At 40.2% G+C, this 14,499-nt stretch overlaps 1 protein-coding gene across 1 annotated transcript; it reads left to right on the top strand.

Annotated features, from left to right (window-relative positions):
- Positions 1 to 476: 476 nt before the first annotated feature.
- On the top strand, positions 477 to 14,174 carry LOC141250405 (uncharacterized). The gene is made up of 4 exons (XM_073669951.1): positions 477 to 772; positions 12,302 to 12,703; positions 12,746 to 12,824; positions 13,989 to 14,174. Exons 1-4 carry the CDS (start codon positions 477 to 479, stop codon positions 14,172 to 14,174), a joined length of 963 nt encoding a protein of 320 aa, XP_073526052.1.
- Positions 14,175 to 14,499: the final 325 nt, after the last annotated feature.

The following is a 14,499-nucleotide window of genomic DNA, read 5'->3' as shown; positions in this document are numbered from 1 at the left end:
TCTAGAATTATAGAGAAAAGTAAAATATGATAGACCAACTTTTGTGGCCTATAAATAGGCAAGCCTTGTTGTAATTTTGGAATCAAGTTACTAGCAAATTGAGTTGGTGTAAGCTAGTTAGAGTGTGTGTAGTGAAGTTGGAAGTGTGCGAGTTTCCATAAATAAATAGTGTTGTGAGCTACCCATAAAACCCTTTATACGAGTCCTGGGAGGGTCGATTCCCCAACATGCACGAATCGCTTTAATTTATATATATCCACTCGTACTGAGTAGTTATAATCAGCCAATTAACCCACTCGTTCACACTCCCTTGTATCAATCGATTAAAGGACATAATCTGATACGTGTACAAGAGCATAAATCCCTGCGGAGCTTCATCCACAAGCCAAAAGTCTCTATCACATATGTAGCATCTAGCTATATGAAATCACGTATACTGATAGCCATATGTATGTGAGTGTGAATTAATTGAATAGATGAGGTACGTAGAGATAGATCACTGGGGACACCCGCAGCACAAGCTGAAGATGGAGTACACGGAGGTGCCGTTCAAGTGCGACGGGTGCAGGGAGGTTGGGATAGGGTCTTGCTACAGGTGCCGCCTCTGCGAGTATGACCTCCACGTGCTGTGCGCCCTCCCCTATGCCCCCACCCTGTGCCACCCCTTCTACTCCAGGTGCTGCTTCCACTTCTTGTCCAGGCCACCCGGAAACGCCCCTCGCTACTGCAATGCCTGCCACAAAGACGTCACTGGTTTCCTCTATCACTGCAGGTCACCTCCACATGTGTTATACACTTACCTATACCTATATGCATGTTCATTTCATTCCCTTTATATACATTTAATTAATTCAATGCTACATATAAAATAACAATTCTTTGTATTGGATCGTGTTTATAAACCTTTCAAAGAAAGAATCGCTTAGCTTATAGTCTAGCTTAAACACTTAAATACGGAATAGAAAGATAAAATAATAAAAGTTCGATAACACTTGCAATGATTTTTTCAAGGTGAGAATCCTAGACTTCTAACAAGTCCGGGATGAAACTCACCATTACTCTTTATTGTTTAACGAGTTGCATTTACAAAGTTTAGAACAACATTCTATAGCTCTCCTCTAGCATTAGTGTTTTCTCTCACTTTCTCTCGATGCTCAACTCCTAAACAACAAATCTACCCTTCTCAGTTCATATAAGTGTATACTCTCTCAAGCTAGTGATCTCTATGTAATATGCTATGTCAGATCTGCCAATTACAATCACTATTCATAAGCTATTTATAGAGCTGCCTAACTAACTCCTAACTAAGCACGCCTCTATAGCTTATCCTCCAAGAAACACACCATCTCATCAATCCGTGCGCTTTTGCTTCTTCACAACGACAATACATGCGCTTGTGCTTCTTTGCTTGATGATCCGCTTGTCCACGTCAATGATCCGTGCGCTTTTTAATTTCTCCATCTCAGTTTTCCCCGAAAATCCACTTTCCTAAAGTAGTAAACTCTAACAACCTTCAGTTGTCCTCTTTTCTCTTCAGATCTAGATTCATCGGCCTTCCTTCCATGAGAAAACTTCATCGCGCGTTTCAACGACCACATGAATCCTTCTACGTGCCTTGACGACGAACCTCTGGATAAGCAACACTTGCTTCACTTCGTTATTTCACAACTCGACTTTCTCGTTGTGCAGCGTGACTCGCGCTTGCGAGACTCAGCTTTCCCCGCTAGGCTCAAGCTCGATCCTTACATGGTTAAGCTACACTTTTTTGTCTTCAAGCTGAGCCTAAAACTCCCCGAGTATATACAGTCAAGCTTAAAACGCACAAAGATCATTAAACACATAGATTTGTCATTATCAAAATAAGACTAGTTAAGCTTGACTTAGCCTTAACCAACAATTTCTCCCTTTTTGATATGACAAACTTATATAGGACTGCACAGTTGCATACGAACTCAGTTAAACTCAATAACATATGGAGCTAGTTCAACATACTCAGTTAAGCATATAAGAGATATGCTTACAGTTCAGCAACTCTTAACACTTTATCTTTTGTCCCCCCTTAGAACAAGACGGTCTAATTCACAGCTCAACTTCAACGAAGGAGGAGTATGCAACCTGCACATGTACACACCTGTTTACTTCCCCCTTTTGACATCATCGAGAAACTCACACTTAATTCTACAAAGGGAACTAAAGTAAGCTACACAATCAAGCTCAACACAACAAAACATTCACAAATAGCAGTAGGACTAGTTAAGCAAGACTGTAACTAAGAAGCAAGCAAAGCACTCTAATCATTAAAAAGCATAGCATAAAATTCCTTACACCTTATTGTAACTGGAAACCTACCAGTTCTAGCAAATACTTGGCACAAAAAAACTATAAAAGCACAAATAACAACAACTCAAATCAACGGCTACTTAAAAGGATTACTAGCTTCTCCAAATGCTCGCTTAATTTCTCCAAGCGGGACTGCAGACCTGCTATCTTCTCAGTCATCACCTCACTCTGTGCTTGGATCGCCTTTTCAAATCTGTAAATTCCTGTGATGAAGCTTCTAGTTCGCTGCCATAGGTAAGCCCCTTGGGCTGCTTGACAAGGCTACTCTAACTAGTAAAGTGGCAAGAAAGGGTTGAATCAAATATGGAGTCAGGTATTCAATTCTTGTGTTTTTAATGAGATCAACTTTATTGTAATCAAAAAGGGGAAATGATTGCAACTAAACTAGCAAAGATTGTAATAATGAGAAAAACCTTATTCAACAAGTATCCACATTACAGAATGATTGAATGATCATTGACTTCAAATGACTATCGGGTTCATCTTATAATTCATATATCAAGGTTGTCCTAATCCTTGTTCTTGTATAATTAATAGTCCAAGTAGTCCTAATAACCTTTTCTAAACTACAATCCTGAAACTTTCAAGATTTAATAATCAAGCATCAATGAACTCAGGAATAAATAGGTGAATGTAGTACCATTGACTCAAGGTCGATATTTAACACACATTCAAATCTCCCTACAAAACAATCCCAACTAAGTCATGGATTGATTTTCTACCTAACGATAAGACTCTCCAACTCTGACAAGTCAGATCTATGAATATGAATAGATCTATTATACCTAGATGATTAGGACAGGTAGATAACTCAAATCCAATAATACAAATAAGTGCAAAAGAGGTGAAACAACTTAATTATGACATAGAACCAAAATAGAAGTCTTACAACCAATCATACGCAAGCTTCAACCTGTTGAACAAAGCAAGGAAAACTACTCTGACATGGTTATCTAAACAACGTAAAACTAAAACTAAGAAAATGAAGGATAGATTGGAGGAAAAGCTCTCAACCCTATTTATTAACCTAAAACATAAAAAAGGTACTACTAAAAAGCCCAGCCCGAAGTTCCATAAGAAAAGAGGTAAAAGGAGGCCCAAAGTAAATCTCGGTAGAAAGCTCTCTTGCTCTCCCGACCCAACAGGAGCGTGGTCGCGCTTATGTGGGTGCGGTCGTACCTAACACGAATTCCGGACATTTTCTCCGCGACCAGTGGCGTGGTTGCGCGTCAAGCGCACGGTCGCTCCATGACTTTTGTAGCTCTGCACGGCTGCGTCATCTTGTGCGCGGTCGCGGCTTCGTCCTTTTGGCTATCTTCTCTTCGTCTTCTCTAGAATGCTTGTATTCCACACGGATAACGCATTTTCTCTACGAGGTCCAGATTACAATAATATGCTCCATAGTAATGCCAAATCGCCTATAAATGAAGATAACGACCATTAAATGTGTCATGCAATGTATCGCCTATCAAACACCCCCCCCCCCCCCCCACTTAAACCTTGCTCGTCCTCGAGTAAGATACAACAAACTACTTGGTCTCACCAAGTATGGAAGAACTTGACGGAAGTGGTTGTTGATCAACAATTTAGCTCCATAGTACCTACAATCATCAAAGCACATGAGTAGACTCCGACTCTACCAGGAATCCTTAAAACAGAACAACGCAACACTCACTACGACTCTTAAACTAACTCTAAACTTAATCTAACATGGCATCAAAATTCCCCAAACTTGAACTATGCTTGTCCTACACAAGACACCAAAATGAATCCCTAAAATATGCAAAAGATGTCTGTATCCAAGTGGTATATGAAGGATAACAATGCAAGATTAAACAAATGACAATTACTATTCCTAACATGCTTCATAATCTATGATAAAAATTCACAAGCTCCAACACCATCGAAAGCACCAAAAAATCACAACTCAACTCAATTAATATCACATTTAACTTTTTATTGCTTCTTTTCATCATATTCATGTATTTTTTCTTTAAAATCACTTAGTAGGTATCGGGCTCGTTTGTTTTACGGTCCGGGACAACTAAAGAGACTCTTGGCTTGCTTAGTCATGGAGGATCGAACCCGGAGTGATCTTTCACACCACAGAGATCGCGTGCTATTCCGACCTAATTCACTAGGAGTTCACTACCTTTTTATTTTCTTTTTATGAATTTTTTTAATAAAAAGGATAGAAGCAAAATAATATGAACAACATGATAGAACAAGAGATGAAATGGTAAAATTGCAATCTTAGTATTGGTCCTAATGCATCCTAATCATAATCCACATGCTCAAATCAAAGTCCTTAATTTGATCAATCATATCATCATCATACACAATTGTAATGTCAACATCTAAAGCATAGTAAAAAGATTCAAAGTCAATGTACCATTATAAGAGTTCACAAAGAATCAAATATGGGGGAAATATGATAACCGACTCTAAAAATTCAGAAAGACCCAAAATTTTCAAAACTAACTCAAAATAACTCAAATAACAAGGCTAGTTGAGGTAATTCCCTCCCTCACACTTAAATTACACACAATTTCCCTATTGTGACATAAAGAACAAGGCTAAGAGATGGGTGAAAGTGGAAAAATATTCTCATTTGGTGAGAGTTGTACGATTGACTTCTTACTCGATCATCCATCACTTAGCCCCTCCAGGGCCAAATCATCCTTCGTCACGCAGTACGACTTGATTCCTTTTATCTTCCGTATCACCTTGTCATACCAGCCCTTCTTCTTTTCCACACAATGTCCCGGAGGTAACGTAGTCAAGACTTTCGGTACCTGTATAATAGAAGAAGGAGGGGAAAGCTTGTCTCCCTCTAAAGTCAGTATCGAGGGCCCACTGGCCAAACACACCTTAGTATCACTTGCATCTCCAACGGGATCAACCCCACCAATAGCATAAACACAAGCTACGTCCACTATATTGTCCTTCGTACTCTTAAAAATATCAAACCTTAGAACATCCCTGTCGAACTCTAAAGAAAATGACCCACTAGCTAAATCCACTTTCGTACCCGCAGTCCTCATAAAAGGTCTACCTTAAAGTATAGGTGTAGCTCTCCTATCATGCTCCATATCTATCACATAGAAATCTGTAGGAAAAACTAACCTATCAACCATTACTAGCACATTCTCAACTACCCCCCTAGGATGAACGGTGGACACATCAGCTAATTTGCATAGAGAGTATGGAATCACATTAATAGCAGCACCCAAATCAAGCATAGCCTTCTCAAAATTAGTATCACCGATATGAAAAGGAATGCTTGCCATACCTGGATCACTGTACTTCGTAGGCATACGCTTCTGGAATATGGCTGAGACTCTTTCACTTGCTGCGACCTCGTAATTTCCCTTCAACTTTTGTTTCCTCTTTACAATGCATAGTTCCTTCAAGAACTTTGCATACCAAGGGATACTCTTGATTAGCTTGAGTAGAGGGATGTTCATTGCGCACTTGCTGAATGTTTCCAACAGCTCCTTATCGTTTTCCGGCTTCCTCGATTCTCTCAATGCTTCAGGAAAAGGAGCCAGGGGATTCATTGAACTAAGTGGAGGAAAGTTAGGTTATACATAATTACTTTTTCCTGAGCTTGAAATCACCTTGAGGATCATCTATCTCGTCCTCAACGTTGATCGGGTCACGTTCCTCAGAGTACAACATTGGAGGAGATTCGTCTTCAGCAGAAAGAGGGGCGCAATTGCGTGGAGCAAGGCACAGTCACGCATGTCGACAAATGTTCTCACACGGTCGCACAGTTCAGGGTGTGGTCGCGCCAAAGTTTCAGAAAACCTCTCCGTAAACCTGTCGCGTTGGTGTAGGGCGCGTTGCACACTTCGTCAGAATCCCTTATGCAGTCGCGCATCTCAGGCGTGTTGTCGTGCTTCTCAACAGACACCCTTGCGTGGGCGGTCGTCTCAGGGTGAGGGCACGCCTCTAGCGTTTCTCATCTTTGAGCTTTTCCTCTGATGTTTCCTCCAAATTCCGACTACTCCTCAATATCATCGCGCTGACATTTCTAACGTTCGGGTTTGATGTGCTCTCGTTCGGGTTCACCACGGTCTGAGATGGTAACGAGGTTGTTTAATTCTGTACGAGGGTGGATATTGTCTCTGCTTATTTCCCCACTTGCACCTCAATATTCTTGATGCTTTCATTCGTAATATGGACATGGGTTGTGAGGTTCTTAGTCAAAGAATTCAATAAGTCCATAGTAGACGGTCCAGCGCTAGGTTGCGGATCACAAGGCCTTCATCTTTGTTGTTGCTCGGGCTGATCTCTATACCTTGGATGGTAGTTATTCTATTGTTGTTCGTTCCAAGGACATGGATGCCCCCCACCCCATAACGTTTACTTCATCCACTATATCTTCTCGTAGCTTGGGACACTAATCAGAATGGTGAGACGAACTCGAGCATACTCCACAAACTCGCGTTGGACTTTGTCCACTCTTTGGTAGTAGGCTACTAAGCATCTTTTTTCATCTCAGATATCTCACTCGCAAGACCTGGAACCTATGGATTTGCAACATTTACTTCCCTCCTAGTGCAAGTCTTCCCAAAACTCCTAGTACTTTCCGCATATTTGAAGTTTCTCCATGGCATCCTCAGGTGTCATATTTATAATGCTTCCACCGCAAGTAGCATAAACCATTCTCTTCTCTAAATTCAGCAACCCTTGAGTAATGAAAATTACCAGATCATCCTACTCATATCAATGGAAGGGGTAGCTAGCACACAACCCTTTGAACCTCTCCAAGTAATCATATAAGGACTCCTCATCACGTTGCTCTACCTGGGCAATGTCCTTCGTCAGTCCATTATCCTTCTTTACTGGGAAGTATCTATTCAAGAATTCCTTGTGCAGTTTCTCCCAGCTATCAATAGTCCTAATAGGCATATGGTAGTAGCAGGACCTAGCCGTATCCTTCAGCATGAACTAAAATTCTCTCATCTTCATCTGCTCTTCAGACACATTACCTAGCTTGGTAGTCAATCAGATATCATGCAATTGTTTTAGATGCATAATCGGGTCCTTTCCGGGCATACCATGGAATGTGGGAAGTAGATTATTCATTCCGGACTTCAGCTCCAATGTCACCCCATGATCAAGGGGTGGTAGAATTATCACTTCATGATGTTGCATCATATCGGGAGTGGCACTATCCCTCAACGTTCGGTTACCGCCATTATTCCCATGAGTAAGTGCATCTACAAGCTATGTGAGTTGAGATATTTGAACTTATTCGTCTTCCATCATCTGTTCTGGAGTCTGCTCTCATCGTCCATCATATCAGTCTCGGCTCTCCTCTTGTTGTGGCTCCTACGGATGGTCCGCTCGATCTCTGGATTGAGATCAACAAGAAAATTGTCAGTACGAAGGGTGCTGACCATACACTAGTCAGCATCAAATTCAATCAAATAAAAAACACAAGAAGAGAAGTTTTAACTCCCCGACAACGATGAAAATTTGACGGGGCCGAAATGATCATTGTGCCCTATCAAAATAATAAAACCTAACCAGCTACTCTAATTAGTAAAGTGGCCAGAAAGGATCAAATCCCACAGGGAGTCAGGTATTCAATTCTTGGGTTCTTAATGAGATCAACTTTACAGTAACCAAAAAGGGAAATGATTGCAACTAAACTAACAAATATTGTAAATGTAATAATGAGAAAAATACCTCATGCATCAAGTATCCACACAACGGAATGATTGGTCGATCATTGACTTCTAATGACTATCGGGTTCATCTTAAAATTCATATATTAATGTTGTCCTAATTCTTCTTCTTGTATAGTTTATAGTCCAACTAATCCTAATAACCTTTACTCAACTACAACCTTGAAACTATCAAAATTTAATAATCAAGCAGCAATGAACTCAGGAATAAATACGTGCATGCAGTACCATTGACTCAAGATCGACATTTAACACACAATCAACTCTCCCTACAATAACAATCCCAACTAGATTATACATTGATTTTCTACCTAACGACAAGACTCTCCAACTCAGACAAGTCAGACCTAGCAATATGAATAGATATATTCTACCTAGATGATCAGGCCAGACAAATAAATCAAATCCAATAATACAATTAAGTGCAATAAAGACAAAACAACATAATTATGACATAGAAACAAAATAGAAGTCTTACAAACAATCATCCACATGATTCAACCCGTTGGACAAAGCAAGGAAAACTATTCTGACATGGTTCTCTAAATAACGTAAAACTAAAACTAAGAAAATGAAGGATACATTTTAAGGCAAAGCTCTCAACCCTAATTATTAACCTAAAACATAAGCAAGCTACTACTAAAATCCAAGCCCGAAGCTCCATAAGAAAAGAGGTAAAAGGAGGTCCAAAGTGAATCTCGGTAGAAAGCTCTCTCGCGCTCTCGGCCCAACAGGGGCGCGGTCGTGCTAACAGGAATTCTGGACATTTTCTCCGCAAACAGTGGCGCAGTTGTGCCATCTAGCGCACGGTCCTCTCCATGACTTCTGTAGCTCTGCATGGCTGCGTCATCTTGTGTGTGGTCGCACCTTCGTCCTTTTGGCTATCTTCTCTTCGTCTTCTCTAGAATGCATGTAATCCACACGGATAACTGCTTTGCTCTGCAAGGTCCGGATTACAATAATATGCTCCATAGTAATGCCAAATAGCCTATAAATGAATCTAACAACCAACTGAATGTTCCATGCAATGTATCGCCTATCACTGCTTCTATTGCTTTTGTGGATGCTCTTCCACAACTACCGCTTTTGCTTTCGAGGAAGTGACCATTTTTTCTACCATCTAACAAATCAGAACAGTGCCAAACACCAACTCTCTATGTGGCTGATAGAGCTGAACTGAAATCATCATTTTTTTATGATGTGAGGAAAGGGGAGGTAGTGGGAGGTGTTGGCTCGACTCAGAATCACATGGCTGAACATCAGCTGCGTTGTGTTGATTGGCTCTCCAGACAGGGCACACTCCATGTAACAATAATCGGAGATAGTGACCGTGTCGAGATTCTTATGGCGAGGAGTGATATTGCGACAATGAACAAATGCAGAAGCTACTTATATAAAGGTAGAGAATGGGACTTCAATACATGAGGCACGTTCTTCCCGAATACCTCCTACTTGATATACCTCGAGTTCTTTGGCCAGTTCTTCTTCTAAAGCTAGTCAAAGCCTTCAACAATCTCGAGCCCAATCATTCTGTCAAACTCTTTGAGCGAGAAGTATTTATTTTTTCCTTCAAGATGATATAGACGAGATCAACTAGGCGCTCACCAGCTTGAGGGACTTTGGTGAGAGTAGAATAGAAATGGCACACCTCATCCAGATCGGCATGCGACGGAACTGTCTCGACCTCGTGCCAACCCTGGATCTCAAGAAGCTGCCGGAATTTCTGCACTTCAAACTCTTTCTCTAGAGAACGGAGGGTATCGACGACAACAAGAAGCGGCTCTAGAACATCGCGCTTTGCGATTCCAGAAGGTATAAGGGGGATAGAGGAGGGATCAGTTGACTTACTTGATGGACGCTCTCTCTTTATGTGCTACACATCATGAACAAGTGTAATGGCTAGACCTTCCTCTTCACCTTCTCCTTCACTCTCCTCAATCTCTTCAATGGACTCTCTAGATCGCTTAACGCCCTTCTTGGCTCTATGAGAGTCCTCTGGTAGTTCGTCTTTGCACGGAGGAAAGAGTGGATCAAACTCATCGTCATATTCTTTTTCGTCGGCAACGATGACATGCTTGAAGCGCTTGGGTATATGCTCGTCGGAACCTGAAACTGTTTTCTTCGACAATGGAGAGGGGGAATAGTCACGACCAGTGAGGTCGATCTGGGACGGTGGAGATGCAAGCTTCTTCGTCGGAGTATTTAGCTCGTCCATCGGAACTAGAGCCAAAATCAGTAACCACCTGTTTGACCACCTCAGTGGAAACTTGCTTAAAAGTGGTAATAGGGAGGGAGATACGTAGCATGAAAAACTTGCTCTATAGAGCTTGGGTGCTAGAGTAGTAGCATGGAAACTTGCTTTGAAGAGCTAGACATGTTTGGGGTTGAAGGTAGGGATTTTTTGTGAAGCTTAAAAGTGGTAAAAAGGAGGGAGATACGTAGCAAGGAAATAACAGAGAGTTGAGAGAGATGAGATGAGAGAGAATAAAATCAAGATAAAGGAAAGGTTGAATGTACCTAGGTATGTATAGCAAAGGTCACGCTCAAATCTCACCATATCCTAACGGCTCTAAATAAATGATGCAACCACAACGACTAGATTTTGCTCAGCTACAGTCACTGAATCTGTCACATCACCATCACAAACGTGCTTTCCATAAAGCACTTTACTGTTTAACGGCTATAATTCCACTGAAATTGCCTCAAAGCATGAACACATTTGCTTTCCTAACACACGCAACACTCGCTTTCCAAAAGCTCAACTACACCACTTTAGTTACCATAATAAGTAGTCGTAAGATCAAGCTTGAGATGTGTTAGTGCTAATATGATTATTAAAGTGCAAGTAAGTGGGAAAAAATACACATTTTAATAAGGGACATTACACACTCACACTCAATAATGATCATATAACAAGTATGTGGATATTATGGGTAACTGGCTTTCTGTCACTAAAATGAATACTTCCATTGCGGAGATATACAGGGACTTAGGAAGCATTACATTAAAGTCAAGATTAGGACATTGTAGGAGTGGATCATGTCTATGAGCTTGTAATATGGTTAGAATGCGATCACCACTATCTATTTAGGGAGAAAGAAGAACATGCAATGGATGTAAAGAGTGTAATTGGTTTGCATTCAATATACAAGTCTAGGTAAGTTGGCCTTTTGGAGTAAATAATGTATTGTTATGCAAGTAAAAACATGAAGCACAAAGCACGGAAACTGAAATCCTTTTGTTTCCTTATTCATGAGCATAATTTATTTCCCTATAAATAGTGGATGGTAGGAAAGCACACTGTCATATTCCTTTTGTAGTACTGAAACTCTACCAAAATTTACAGAGAAGTGCCAGTCGAATTATTCATCTTTGGGAATATTTTAAAAGGTTCGCGAGACGTTTTCTCCTCATGAGGACTCGAGCTTTGTATTACCCTATTTAATCTTCCTTAAACACTACTTTACCCTCATTTTGAGCTTTAAATGACTTGAGCGCCGGAGAGCGAAATCCAAAGGAAGATCCCCTCTGGGCTTGACTGTGCAGGTACATCGAGCGAGGTGGTCTAACAAGAAATCGATCGAGCCATCCTCAACTCTCGGAGCCCTTAACTCGACAACTTCTTACCTGATCCAAGAAAAGCAAGAGCTTGATTTTCAGCATCTCGGAAAACGTGTTATATGGCAAGGAATTTGGGCATCAACACAAACAGAATTCTATCCCGATTAGGTTCGGTAGCATACATGAGCCAAAAGTCTTTGCCGCTGATACTTAAATCTCGTAACTTCAAATCTCAAGGGATTTTCTTGTATCTCTATCGAGGAAACTAGCACTTGCCTCTTAGTCTCGCAAGTGTCAATGGTGATCCCGAAACTCCTAAACTCCGTAAAACCTTCGCACAAAGTCATGCTTGTCAATTTGTGGTCGTGGCTCCTCATACTTATCAATTTTTTCTCACTCTTCTCTCACAGTCGTCATAATCCTACGAGTTTGAGTAAGATAGAGTTTACTCTATTTAGATTTGGAACAATCTCCATTATATATTAAGATTTATAATCATGACCAATTTATTCTTTCTTCAAATTTCTCTTCATTCGCTATTATTGAGGGCTTACTATTTTATTCTAGGGTTATATAATTATATTCATAAAATTGATACTGAAACTCCGCCTAAACTAGACTGCAGTCCCACTATCACATTATATTCGAGTGTTTCTAATATTATCGTTATTTTGGACAAAAATAATATTTGAACATTGCAGGGAATGTGGGTTTGACATGCATCCATGTTGTGCGAAGCTCCCATTGGTCCTAGACGAGGGCAACATGAGGTTGTGCCTTCAGCCGAAGGCGTCTTCATCATGCCACCGTTGTGGGGGAAAGGGTAGGAGTTGGACGTACCGTTCATCCTGCAAGAAGTACAGTCTACACGTGGCATGCGCCAAGGAGATGCTGGTCGACAACTGGCACAGCTTCTACTTGACCACCGAAGGAGCTACGACCCGCATCCCAGCCTTAAAGGGACGTTGCTTCAGACATACCATAGGAGCCGCAAACCCCAAACGGAAGTGTTGTGCGGTGGCTGCTTTGGCGCTTCAGTTCGTCATTTCTGCTGTACTTGGGGATCCTACACCCCTTATTGTTGGCCTCGTTACATCTTTGATGTCTAGTTAGCTATATTCTGTCGAATTTATCATACTTAACAGGCAGTGTCCTCAAAGTAACCTCCATCACTTTGACACTTTAATTAACAAAATCTATCAAACTGAGGTGGTCACTAGCTATGTAGATGCATGAACCTTAGCAGCCAAATAAAATATGAAACTTCACTTTGATATATAGTTGTGTCAAAACAAATGTTCTTGTATCATGGAGAGTTACTAATTCCGAACTACTTATTGTTTGTTTCAAAAAACGGAATTATTTTTTCATGTAGTCATTATTTTCAAAAGTTTTACCAATGTATTCATTTCAACAAACAATTTACCAAAATGTTTATTTTCTGTGGGATATGGTAGAGACGTTGTTTGGAACGGCGGTTCCTGTGAAGAGATACAGTCTGGCAGAAGCATGTGTATGAGACATTGTTTGGAACGGCGTCTCGTACACAGATTTTTATATAAAAAAAAAGTGATATCATAGGTGGAATAAGTAAAATCCTACATGAAATCCAGTCACATTGTACACTACAATTATCATAAGTTTATTTAATTTTCATATTTATATGAATGTTACAATTATATTTTAAATTATTTATTATATATTATAATAAATTTATATTTACTAGCATAATCATAAATTATAAAAAATATAAAATGTAACATATTTAATTTATAAAATATCAAACTTACACATCATTCTCATTCATCATAATCCTAATATTCTAATCCTAATTCTCATCCTCATCCTCATCCTCATCCTTATCTTCATCTTAATCTTCATCTTGAAGGGAATGATTTATGTGGGTTGTACAATGGTCATATTAGCAACGGTTCAATTCAGATGTGATTGAAGCGCCTTGCAACTTGGGAACTAGGCTGTAATGAGTGCCTAGGGAGTCGGAAGCCGTTTTATCGCGAGGTCCTTATAAATCTGTCGGTCCCCGAGTTTCACTTCCCATCAATTATGCGCTTGTTATTTACTCAGAAATCTCAGCCCCCGTCATTTTAGTAGTTGTGTATCAGTTCCCATTCTCAGCGGGGTATTTTTACTAGCTTAGCACATATATGAATGTAAACACACAAAGGTACTTCACCACTCTTCAAATAAATGTGTGCTAAGCATAACTAGAAAGGCTCTTTGTCATCTAAGTGAATATTCACATGCGTGGACTAATGGTCATAGGAAACGGAACACAAGATCAAGCTAAGGAACTAGCTCATAAACACGAATCATATTTGGGGGGCTTTTGATATGTTTAAGAAGCGATAATTGTGTTTATATATCAAGGCTTTAAAGAAAGAGTGTACAAAGGTATCAATTTCATCAAGCAATAGTACATTCCTAGAAGAAGCTAACAAGTGTGTATCAATAAGCATCACACAGAGCATGGGAGAGAGAATACCCCTAATAGTACAGAGAATCATTAATTTACGAGTCAAGATAGAGGAGACTTATAGGGAGGGAGATGCTTAATTGAAGGGGATCAATCCCTGGAGTAGCCTTAGATTGAGAAATGGTTCCTTGTCCATAGCCTTGGGAAAAATGTCAGCTATTTGATCCTCAGTTTCTAGAATGAGTAAGCTCTATGTTTTTTCTTCTCCACGTGATCTAGAAGGAAGTGATGATGAAGGTCAATGTGCTTTGTTTGAGAGTGGTGCACTGGTTCTTTGAGATATTGATAACACTTGTATTGTCCAACATCATACCTCGAACCCATGGAATACCAAAGTCATGGAGTTGTTGCTTGATCCATAGGAGTTGAGCACAATATGAAGTATCCACTATGTATTTTTCCTCT

This window comes from Phyllobates terribilis, unplaced genomic scaffold (genome assembly GCF_046119375.1).
Source record: "Phyllobates terribilis strain yellow unplaced genomic scaffold, ASM4611937v1 Scaffold_5634__1_contigs__length_50326, whole genome shotgun sequence".
In the NCBI taxonomy this organism is placed as follows: domain Eukaryota; kingdom Metazoa; phylum Chordata; class Amphibia; order Anura; family Dendrobatidae; genus Phyllobates; species Phyllobates terribilis.
The sequence above is the reverse complement of the archived record's forward strand: the minus strand, read 5'-3'. Positions and strand labels throughout refer to the sequence as shown.

What these genes read in the sequence shown, in the direction of transcription:
- LOC141250405 (XM_073669951.1), top strand. Translation starts at nt 477, where the DNA reads ATGAGGTACGTAGAGATAGATCACTGGGGACACCCGCAGCACAAGCTG. An exon ending in GGCCTCGTTACATCTTTGAT is followed by an intron (nt 12,704 to 12,745) that starts GTCTAGTTAGCT and finishes CATACTTAACAG; the next exon opens with GCAGTGTCCTCAAAGTAACC. An exon ending in CTGAGGTGGTCACTAGCTAT is followed by an intron (nt 12,825 to 13,988) that starts GTAGATGCATGA and finishes TTATATATCAAG; the next exon opens with GCTTTAAAGAAAGAGTGTAC.